Below are 12,015 nucleotides of genomic sequence, written 5' to 3'. Positions count from 1 at the left end.
CAGCAGAATGACCGACTGCAGATAAGCGTTGGGTAATATATGACGATAAAGATAGTATTACGGAGAAACAGGAGGAAATCATCAACATTAACACTGGCTTCGAGCTGACCACTTGAAAGCCGAGCAGCATCCTCAAAAAAAAACAAAACCCTCATAATGTTCCTTATTTTTAGATCAATTAATGCAATGACTTTTTAAGGATCTGCAGGAACCCTGTAGATGGAAACAACCTTCCCGAGGCAACAGTGGTGTTTGCAGAGAGAAAAAGTTGGATTAATACAAGTGTGTTACTCAATATGGCCAGTGGATCCATACAGTATTTTCAAGCACTATTCTTACCCAGTGACTAAACAATACACCATGTTACAGTGGTGTTTTGCTCCACTGAACTATTTTTAAAGTATCTGCTGAGAGCGGTGATGTTCTGTATCATGTCTGTAGACCTTGGCGCTGTCACATTCCTTCACTGGCTACAAATGGCAGCAGCGCTCCTGTCTAAGTCTGTGTCTGACAAAGGGCTGTTGTTTTCCCAGCCTTTTCTCTTTTCACACGCCAGCCTCTGCGGCTCAGAGCAGCTGCTGAGGTATTAGAATTAAATTATGGGAATATTTGTTCTACTTACTGACACTGTCAATATGGTCTGAACGTTGATTCTGTCCATCTCTTCTTCCTGTATGACCCCTGTGTCTCATTTCCCGGGCACATGATATGGTATCAAAGTGATTTATACATGCATTCCTAACCACTGCAGATGCCAAATGTGGGACTCAAGCAGCAATTTCTCATTTAGCCTCTGCAGTGTTGGTTAAAAGGTGATAATTGTGCATTTGCCCCACAAGAAGAAGCCAGTACATAGAGCCAAAGCCAGATATGTGTGTTTAGATTTCTTCTCCGTGACCTCAGCCAGCCCATAAACTCAATTTTATTGGCCTGTTGTTTCAAAGTGCAGACGTTAGCAGGGACTGAGCAGCACTGCAAAACACAAAAATGAATCCAAAAACCCATCAAACCTTTCAAGGCAACTATTCTCTGTTTTTTCTTCCAGAACCTTGTTAAAAACATGTGCTTTCTGCAACTTTCATCCGTGACGAAAAATTATAAAATTGTTGGGCTACAGATCAGAGGTGTGTTGGAAGCCTATTTTGCACAGGGTTTCATGAAATTAGCCTCTGCAGGGGTCTCTTGCACCGTGTCAAAGTAGACAACGATGGAGTATTTGGCAAGGGTGCAAGGAGGAGACTGAGAAACTGCTCTGCTCGGGAAATCCGGTAAAAAAAAAAAAAAAAATCCTTTTATAAACAGAGATTCAACAAACTATCCTTGTGTAACCATCACAAAGAAGCACTCACAACGGTCAAACTTCGCTAGGACAGGATGTGTGGTCATGCCAGCTTTTTGGTTTACACTTTATTTCATCTGAAATGTCAGGTGACCTCCTTTCCCCGAGGATACTGAGTCTGTGCAAACCTCATGTAAGAGAGCATCATGTAATACTGTTCAGGTTCTTTAAGGACTCACACTAAAGATGTCCCAGTCGGGGGTCCTGGCTTTAATCTCCCATGGTTCCAAGTGTCTGCCCTGCTTTTGGAGAAACTGGCAAATCCCTTCTACAGTACATCTCTCTTTAGGAACTTTTGCTTTGACACTTTTATTTTAAAGAGTGAACTATCACCCCACTGCAGCCCTGGGCTTTGTGCCAAGTTGTAATGTGGTTTTTGCATTTTATTCTTTTGAGTAAAAACTTCAAATTAATACCTGAAGAGTACTGTGTTATGAATCCCTGCAATCTCAGGAAGCAGTTGCACCTGATCCTTTAAAGTTCAATTTTAGGGGAGTGTTCACTGAATAGAGATTTACATATTCCTTTCTCAAAGAAGCTTTATATAAAACTCGGAACAATAACACAGTAGCAAACAACTGTTTGCTATGTAAAGATATAGCTGAGTAATGGAATTCTGAGCAGAGAATGAAGTCACGCTTCCTCTGTGTTGTTATCTGAACTTCTCTTTTGTAGAAGATCCTGCTGTGTGTGCATGTTAATGCATGTAACTGTGTGTGTATCCCACAGGCTAGCTAATAGCCACTCTGCACTGCGCTCATACGGCAGTTACCACAGATGGTGCCATCCTGACCTGCAGTATCAGGACGGCATTGTTGCAGAAGTGTTACACCCACCCTCGAGCCCCCCTAAGTTAACACCATTAGCTCTGTCAGCACTTTTGCCATGTTAGCACACGTTGGTCCACACTGCTAGCCACCTCCATGTTGGGAGCTGTGTGGAGGCAATCCCAGCCCAGACTCTGAATCATAGATATGCTCTGATTGCTGTGTAGAGTTCCTTTAAAACAGGTTGCACCCATGGATTTATCATAGTCGTGTTATTGCTCATCCCAGAGACTTTACATTGGTATGATGCCACACAAACAAAAAATCACAAGTCAGGACCACTTTAGTCAAAGAAATTTTTATTTCCATTTGCAGTATTATATGTGACAGTATGGCTCCACTCTGGGGCCTCTCTGCCTTTCCTAGGCCTACACAGAAAGCCTAAGGCAGAGAGAGCAAACCTCCCTGCCCTTCCTTGTGCCTACATGGAAAGCCTAAGGCAGAGAGAGCAAACCTCCCTGCCCTTCCTTGTGCCTACATGGAAAGCCTAAGACATACCACCACGAGCCAGCATCAATGATAAACAGAAATGTCATTGATAAGACACAGACACAGCATGAAAAGGAGGAGCTGGGGTGGAGGCGGGTCGCAAAGCGGCTTGCAGAGGAAGCAGCAACAGTAGGCAGGCAGGCAGAATGAGATTTGTCAACTGGTTGCATAGAAAGGTATCAGGGATCCACGGTGTCTCCACACAAACTAGTTCTTACATTGAGATTATTTGTTATTTAATATTCACATTCACACCCAACTACCAGCCAGGTGCAACTGCTGCATAGCTAACAGAACCAAGTGACAAAGCTAGAGTTTGATTGCTACTGTGCTGTTCATGGAAGTTATGTTTCAGCTTGTGATGCTGCCGTGATTTTTTGTTTACATGCAGTGCTTTTGATTAATCATTCCTTCAATTCCTTCAAGATTTTTATGACCTAAATTCATTCCTCAGTTTTAATGGTGCTACCTGATTTATTAAGACACACTACAGCTAACAGTTACTTACCTTAGTAACAGCTTTACACACAAACGTAGTAAATTACAAATAGCTGGTGCAACCCATTTAAGTGGTGATCGTAAAATTTCCGTTCAAAGGTATATTGTATTATTAAGTCAGATAGAAAACTCCTTCGCACTGAGCACTGCTTTGGCCTCAGACACCCAGTGTCCGTGAGGTGCTGAATCTCGCTGAGGTCTGGAAAGTATTCTGCCTCCATTAAAAATCAGTGCATCCCGATTCCTCAGCAAATTTGTGAAATTGATTTGGTGTGTTGCAGACAGCCACAGCCCGTGCAGAGCCAGTCCACAAATTGCATGTGCGGTGTGAAAAAAGTGTGGAAAAAAAAAACTGCGAGGTGTTCAGATGCAGGAGAACAGATAAATAGGACTGCTGTGTTGACAGATACTGTGTATTTGATTCTTAATGGTACGTTTAAAAATGGATTTAACACTGTTTAATACAATGTTAATGTGCTCAGCAAGACCACAGCCTGAGCCCTCTACACATTTTCCACACTGAATGACGTTTAAAGGCTATTAGGCTGAACAACGTGATATTCAAAGTTATTATAGCATATCTCTGTTTGATTTTCAAGAGCAATTGGCTGCTTTGCTTTGTCAATAAACTTAAGACAGATTGGAAGATTGTCTCTAACTAACTCACTGCTTTGAGTTTCAGAAAAAGAACTGAGGTCAAAGAGAGCTACGCTGGCTCAAGAATGCTAATAGGTCATAATCATCTCTGTATTTTCAGTCAAATCTGATGAAAAAGGCCAGTGAGCTGGCTGACCTCTGATTTTCTGATTTGTACTTTCCCCAGACTTGGCAGCTCGTGACAATAAGAGAACTGTAATAAGAATGATCTGACATCAGTATAAATACTTTCCATGGGTAATTGACCCTTTTCCTGGACACACACACTCCCAAGATCAAAAGGGTATATCCACTGGACTCCAAGAGCCACTGATTAAACACATTTCAGAGGTATTTCCCTCCCATTTCCAGGGCAGATCTGGCAAAGGCATATGAGATGTGTTTCATTAAGTTGTATCTCGAAATATAGTCCCTGGTGTGCACTGAGAGTACAGTATGCCTGTATGTGTATATGTGTTGCTCTATCAGTCTCTCTATGTATATGGTGCACATTTTTAGCCAGTGAGGGGAAGTGACGGGGCGTGTTGCCAGCCAAGTCTCAGCACTTCTCAAGAAAGACAAATGGCATTGTTCCAGGAGCAGATACCAGCTTTACTGCCAAATCCCTGCCGGCTGGGCTGAAATTTCAGCCATGTAAAGAGAGCAGGAGTGGAGCAGGGCCTGACAAAAGATGACATTGGCTTGTAAGTTTTAGGCAATGACGCTCAGGGGGATTCCATTATGTGGCTGTCACACAGCATTAGGCGAGACAGCAAACACTTTCATGTGTGGATTACCATTTACCCATTGGAGATAATAGATATTTGCCTTAGCTAATCCATTCCTCTATTGATTTTTTTCCCTTTAATAACTTCTTGCAAGCAAGCAAATTTTAATAAGTGCAAGAATGCTGACATGTAAGAAGCTGGAACAAAGGGCTGTGTTTTGCACAGATAAGTTCGCCTTTTCAGTACAAATGTGTGATATAAAATAATTTCTGACGGCCATTTTTATGTCAAACACCATCTATGTAAACACAGTGTGATTACTGGATGATACAGAAAACACAAACAAGTGCAAATATCAGTGGAGCTGCCAAAAATAGTTTTCAACAGAGGACGTCAAGAAGTGTTCACATTTCCTCCTATTTGTTTTTTTTCATTACGTCTTTGTTGTGATACAAAAGTTCTCAAACCATACCAAAACAAACTTTAGGAAATGTGTTTTTCTTATCATCAGCAAATTCCCATGAAGACATACTGTTAAAACTAAGACCTTTTTCTCTGGGCCATAGACCAACACCATCTGGGGCGGATTATTAGACAATGGGCCCCTGGGCACAGATATGCAAAAGGCACCCACACCTCTTTGACATAGGAGCAAGAAACACACACTTTTACAGTTGTTTAACCTGTTTTGGGTCATTTTGGATCTCTATGGAGTCGTTTTGTTTCTCTTTGAGGTAACTGTGTCTTATTTGGTTGTTTTGCCCCTTTTTGTAGTCATTTTGTGTCTATTTCCGGTTCCTTTGCATCTCTTTGCATTCATTTTGAATCTCTTCCTAGTCAGTGCGTGTTAAGGCTAGTTCACATTACACGATTTTCACCCTGATTTTGCATCACTGAGACTATTCTAATCTTTTAAGTGTTCATACCTGGTGACGTGTGTTTCTGTCATCGGGAGTCTCGCCAACTGCGTTATGACCTGTGTGTGCACACCACAAGATTTCTCCACCGAGCCCTCACCGACAGAGCCCCAGATAACGCGGTGACGTCACCAAACTACATTTTTTAACTTGGCTACCAATGTTTGTAAGCAACTTTATTTTTAACTTGGCTACCAATGTTTGTAAGCAACTTTACAAAAAAACAAGCCCAAAGTCGCGGCTAGTAAGCGGACCTGGCAACCCTGCGGCTTGTCCTCCTCACATTTCTTCCGTCCTCCTGTGTGCTGATGTGGGACGTATCCCGCCTCTCATTGGCTGATGCTCTTTGTCAGTTGTGTCGGACTTCTCCAGTTTTCTAGCGTGCCAGATATCCAGTCACAACGAGGGGCCGACTTGCTCGTAGGCTTGTTCACACATGAGGACTCGTCGTGGCAGACTATCTGCCGACTCACCTCTGACCCAAGGTGGCTCTCAAGATCCTCTGCGACATCAAAATCACGGTGAAAATCGTGTAATGTGAACTAGGCTTTAGAGTCGGTGATATTTGCCCCCACTTACACTCTGGGCCCCTGGGCCTGTGCCTTGTAGCCCCGTTCAGTAATCCATTCACGATCATTGTCTCAAAACAAGTCAGCCACACTGACGTATAGGGTGACATCTTCCTTCATTACCAGTTTCACAGACAAATCACGGTGCTGTAAATACTTGTTAAAGAACCAAATGTGTATTGACCCACTGCCTAAATGAGTCCCCATCAGATACACAGTTTAATCTTGTTTGAGAAACATTTGTTAAACCTACAAACTACAGTGCTCAGCTGTTTTATAAAATTATTATTATCATTTTTATGTATGAGAACATTTATATCTATTTGTATCTTTGTTTTTAAGATTTATGTCTCCAGCTGGAATCAACAAACTCAGAGCTGAGAGCCGCAGACAGGTTTGAGGAAGTTGAAAAGTGCTGAAAGACAGAATAATGTCTTTGCCTTTTCATGGGATTTGTTGACAGTAAAAACAAATTTTTTTGTCTGGAAATTGCTTTATTTATAACAAAGAAGTACATTGGCTCTGGAGTCAGAGAAGTCATAATAAAACACATAAACAGACTGGACCATAAGTAACATTACACATTAGAACAATACATCAATACTGAAATTCATCCATCACAGTTTCTTCTATTATGATGTGTACCAGGGATCAGACTACACCAACCCTTAACTCCACCACTACAGCTAAATGGAAAATATTTACAACAAAACTTCAGCGTAGATAAGTTGTGATATCACATTTGAAGTTTATAAGAAACTAAACAAACGTCAAGCCTTTTAGGAGAAGTGAATCTTCAGTGGGAGGGAAACTCTATTAGTCAAGAGTCACATCATGACTAAGCCTATTGATCTCAGACACAGATTGTTCAGATAGTTGTCAAATGACTGCATCTATATAGGTATAATCTGAAACATTAAAGTCATAAAGAATGTGTGTGCAAAAACCGTGGGCAAAAATACAACATTTTCCGAAGTACTTTCTTAAACATGCCTTTTTGTCTTAGTTCCGGAGGAGTCCTGGAGAGGCACATTCAGACGCCTGGTGTCTGGGGAGCTTTCGTCCTCGGCTTTGGCACAGGTGAAGGTTGCTGTCCCTCAGCAGCTGTAGATAGCTGTGCAGGCTTGTTTTCAGGCTGAGCTTCGGGCTGAGAAACACTCACGTAACAGGCTCTGGGTGAAGACTTGGGAACCGGGGGTGGAGAGTCTCCAGTCTGGTGCATCGTCTCATACTCCGGGCTGATGGAGTCCGGCTCTCGTTTGCTTAGGGAAAGCATCCTCAGCTCCCCTTTGTCCCTGCGTCTCATTTGGGTTTTGTTTCGTCTGTGGCAGCAACATAATATGATGATTATGGTGAGCAGAATCAGAATCAGACCTGCTCCTCCTGCCAGCACTGCGACAACAGTTTTGGATGGAAAACAGAGAAGAGGTGGTGGCGGTGGACTTTTACAGGTCGGATGAACAGTGTCACTCTTCTCTGTGCTGACTTTGTTTGCCACACTACATGTGAAGCTCCTCTCCCCTTTAAGCTGTGCCAGTGATATGCTCAGTGTTTGTCTTGTTTCGCTTGTTAAGGTCTTCCCGTCGAGTGTCCATGAGAACGCCAAACCCTGAGGTTGAGCTACATTGCAATTTAGCTTCACAGCACTAGACTTGGCGTCACACACATAAGTGACTTGAGGTTTTGCTACCTTGTCCAGCATACAGAGACGACCGGTCCATGTTTTAGCCAGCGTGCCATTGGGATTCAGCAAATTTGCTTGGTAGAGCCCCGCACTTGAGAATTGTAGGTTCCTCAGCAAAAGAGATCCGGTTGTAGAGATGTCCTCTGACTTTCCAACGGACACTCTGCCTTGTTGTCTGTAGAAAATGATGGTGCTGTTACACTCTGCCTTGTTGTCTGTAGAAAATGATGGTGCTGTTATGAGTCCATCTCAGCACATGTGTGCTTGCCAGTCCCTCATAGACAAACGGCAGAGTCNCAGCAAATTTGCTTGGTAGAGCCCCGCACTTGAGAATTGTAGGTTCCTCAGCAAAAGAGATCCGGTTGTAGAGATGTCCTCTGACTTTCCAACAGACACTCTGCCTTGTTGTCTGTAGAAAATGATGGTGCTGTTATGAGTCCATCTCAGCACATGTGTGGTTGCCAGTCCCTCATAGACAAACGGCAGAGTCAGACTCTGTCCATCTCTACCGTAAAGATCACAGGTGTCCTTGTTTGCCGCTGAGAGATTGATGGATCCTGACAGAATGATGACACCAAGTGTGACAGCAAAACACGCCATGATGTACCAGGGTAGATCAAGGTATCCTTACAATAATCACTTCGACTTTTCCTCAGTCTGTGGTCTAATATTTTATCTTAAAGCCCTGCTCGAGAAGCAGCCCCGTCAAGATGAGTCGTTACATTCACCACTCAGAATATGACTGGCACATAAATGACCAACTTCAAGCCTTTTAAGAGAAGTCAATCTTCAGTGGGAAGGAAACTCTATTAGTCAAGAGTCTGCTTTCAGTTCTCTGAAGATACAAAAAACAGAGTCAAAGTCATGCAGCAACTCAGATTTTCTGTCCACGTCAGGAAGTAACAGCAATATATAGAAATATGTGTCTTATGTTGCAATTGACTGCAATAAGCATGACCCGATGGCAAAGAACTGCGGTCAAAACATTGCTCGATAACCCACTGAAACCACTTCTGTATAGGGAAACAAAACTACAGTTGAGTAACTTTTACTATGTATTGGGAAATGTAGCTTACAGATATTCCATTTCTGATTTGTACATTTTACAGTTGTTGGGGGAACATCTTATGTTGAAACAAGGTAAAAACATATGCTGGCATTGGTTGCATGAATTTATTTATTTAGTCCTTGTTGTCTAGGATACCATCTTTTAAAAAAACACATTAATATACACATTACATTCCAATGTGAAGAGAGAAGAGAAATTGTATACATTTTTAAGAAAGAGAGGAATAAAGAGCAGTGAAAAGGGGATTTAAAAAAGGCCTCAGACAGAGGTGGGGTTAAATATGGGGTTAAAGTTCGAGGTTGATAACAATAGAGTCAGAGGCAAAGCACTGGGTGTCACATGTAACTCAAAACTCTGCCTGCCAGTTTAACTGTGGTGACAGACCCATCCAACACAACAGCAGATGTCCATCTGTTGACTCTCTTTTGCAGCCAGTTGCTGAGGGCTAATAACTTAAACCTACCAATACTTGTATTGGTAACTTGTATTTTGTATCAACACTATAATATATAAACAATATATAAAACATATTACCCTAACCCCAGCAGATACGCTGAAGCTTCATGTTTCTTAGTAACGTTATAGTGCAGGTGTGGTTATAGGTTTAGGCACAAAAAGAACCCACATTTGGTGCAACACATTCTCACTCCAACCTTGTCACATATAGATTTTTGGTCATGGACAGAGGTGGGTAGAGGAGCCAAATATTGTACTCAAGTAAGAGTACTGATACTTTAGAACAATATTACTCAAGTAAAAGTAAAAGTAGTCATCCAAATAATTACTTGAGTAAGAGTAAAAGAATATTTGGTGAAAAAACTACTTAAGTACTGAGTAACTGTTGAGTAACGTCTGATTTATTTGTAAAATAAGAACATGAACGTAATCAATCAATCAAAAATAATAATCTGCAAATTCATGTGTTTTAAACGATACCCCTTAACTAAAACAAAAATAAATTAAATCTTTACAAACATAACATAAATCAAGGCACAAGAAACACAAAAATATTCTTATATATACTGTACATATATATGTGTATATATATATATATATATATATATGTAATTATGTACTCAGAGGTGGGTAGAGTAGCCAAATATTGTACTCAAGTAAGAGTATTGTTGCTTTAAAACAATATAACTCAAGTAAAAGTAAAAAGTATTTTGCATTAAAACTACTCTGAAAAGTACAATTTATACAAAAAGTTACTCAAGTAAATGTAACTGAGTAAATGTAACTAGTTACTACCCACCTCTGGTCATGGACTTTCCATGTCGAGATCTGATGCGCAAGGTACAGTACCCTGGGTGTGTTGGTTGTTGACGTTCGGGGATGCCGCGTCAACTTCAGCCTGTTACATGACATTGTTTTCAAAATACACTTCTATTTTCACAGGAAATGTACAGTTTGCATACAGTCGCTTTCAAAATAAATGCACTATGTCAGTACAACACTGCGACTTTTTTCCTTCAGCAACAAATGCACATTGTTATGTTTTGCTTACACACGCACCTGGTTGGGTTTAGGAAAACAGAACAGGTTTTGGCTTAACAATCTTACAGGAAGTGAACACCAGCCTCCTGGGTGAAGGTCTGTGGTTGTTGGACCCATCCAGCAGCACCACTCCCGCCTGCCCTACTTTGACTTCCACCACCTTACCTTTTGTTGTTGTCCAGCCATGTTTCACCCTGACACTGCCGGGTGTCCTTAAACAATAACGGTGACCGGCCGCTTATCATGCCAGTGTGAAAGGATGGCTTTTTTCATTGATGTCTGATGCTGGGAGTCAATGACCAAGTGTCAGTTTTCAATGACTTCAGAGTAAAATTATTAATAATTATTAAATTATTAAATTATTTTAAACTATGCTTATTTAACATGATGTCAAACTGCTAAGATGAACATCTCAGTCTGCACATACTGTGAATCAATATGGATCTGAAAGACACTACATGAATAACTGTATCAGGTTATAACCGGCTTGACGTGTGTTCTGCAAACAGAACGCAGCCACCAATGCACAGTTTAATATATCAGCAACTAAAGATACAGAGTATATTAAGTTACTGAAACATTATGAAGGGAGTTCCAAGATTTATTATCAGTCAGATATTTCCCTGCTGGCTTTTACATTATTCATCCTGGTTATTGGTTTTTGCCTGTCAAAGAATACAAATTACTTTTATTTGTCTACACTAAATTGCTTTAGTCAGGGGCTGCCTTTTCTGATAAAGCATTTGAATAATGAGGGGCCACCGCCTCGTGTAAATATCTGTTGCAAATGCTTTTGTTTTGGTGCCTTCAGTTGAGCAGCTCAACTCGAGAGTATGCGTATTTTGTAATTAGAGACGGGGCTATGCTGTCAATTAAAAATGTAATTAAATCATTTCAGTAAATCTTCTCTTGAGAGAGGAGCTTGTACAGAAAGCCGCACAACAGTCTTTAACTTTAAACAAACAATAACAGACGCTCCAGCCAAACCCAGATATATTCTGACCTTATTTGGCTCTGTGGTTTTAATCCGAATCTCCAAGTGGCACATTTTTGCTTTGGTTTTTAATTTGGTGGAGCTGAAACTGAGTTGGCATATTTTCAAGACAATAAATCCAAAAATTTGTTCTTGAATGTTCCCTAATCATCATAATCAAGTGAGCGTTCTGTAAATCCCCTTGTTCAGGTAACAGCCAGACATACCCTTGTCATTCTAAAATTCATGGCATCCAAAGTACCATTATAGCCGTGTTGGCTGGAGCTACACCAGAATGAGTTCATTTTGCACCCCACAACTATAATTTAATGCAATTAGCAGTGATTCACAATCTCTCTGTAACTCTCAGCACCTTCAAAGACACCCATAGCAAGAAGAACACCTGTTTCTTTTAGTTTCACCGTCATTACACTTTTTCCTACCCTGAAGGGAAAGATTGGTGTAAAATGTTAGCTATTCGGAGGGGGCGTACTGAGAGCTGAATGCAATGAATTCCTAGTTACAAATCTTGTAAAGATTATATCTCCTAGAATTTTCCCTGCCAGCTCACAGATAGGAACATGTGTGTGTGTGTGTGTGTGTGTGTGTGTGTGTGTGTGTGTGTGTGTATGTGTGTGTGTGCGCGCTGAAAGCAGCAGGTTCACAGACAGAGGGGAAAAGCAGAGCAGACACATGGTATGCTTGTGTTTCATATCAAAGCTGACATAAGCCAAAGAAGGTGTCTATTCCCGCTACACCTTTTTGATTAAATTCTGCAATGTACAGTAC

At 41.2% G+C, this 12,015-nt stretch overlaps 1 protein-coding gene across 1 annotated transcript; it reads right to left on the bottom strand.

Annotated features, from left to right (window-relative positions):
- Nucleotides 1–6,489: 6,489 nt before the first annotated feature.
- LOC126407939 (hepatocyte cell adhesion molecule-like) lies at nt 6,490–8,425 on the bottom strand. Its single transcript, XM_050073229.1, has 2 exons — nt 8,089–8,425; nt 6,490–7,854 (listed from the first exon to the last, which is right to left on the bottom strand). Exons 1-2 carry the CDS (start codon nt 8,285–8,287, stop codon nt 7,037–7,039), a joined length of 1,017 nt encoding a protein of 338 aa, XP_049929186.1. The 5' UTR covers nt 8,288–8,425; the 3' UTR covers nt 6,490–7,036.
- Between the last annotated feature and the right edge of the window lie 3,590 nt (nt 8,426–12,015).

The sequence above is a fragment of the Epinephelus moara genome, chromosome 20 (assembly GCF_006386435.1).
Source record: "Epinephelus moara isolate mb chromosome 20, YSFRI_EMoa_1.0, whole genome shotgun sequence".
NCBI lineage: Eukaryota > Metazoa > Chordata > Actinopteri > Perciformes > Serranidae > Epinephelus > Epinephelus moara.
Note: the sequence above shows the minus strand (reverse complement) of the source record. Positions and strands in the feature narration are given on the sequence as shown.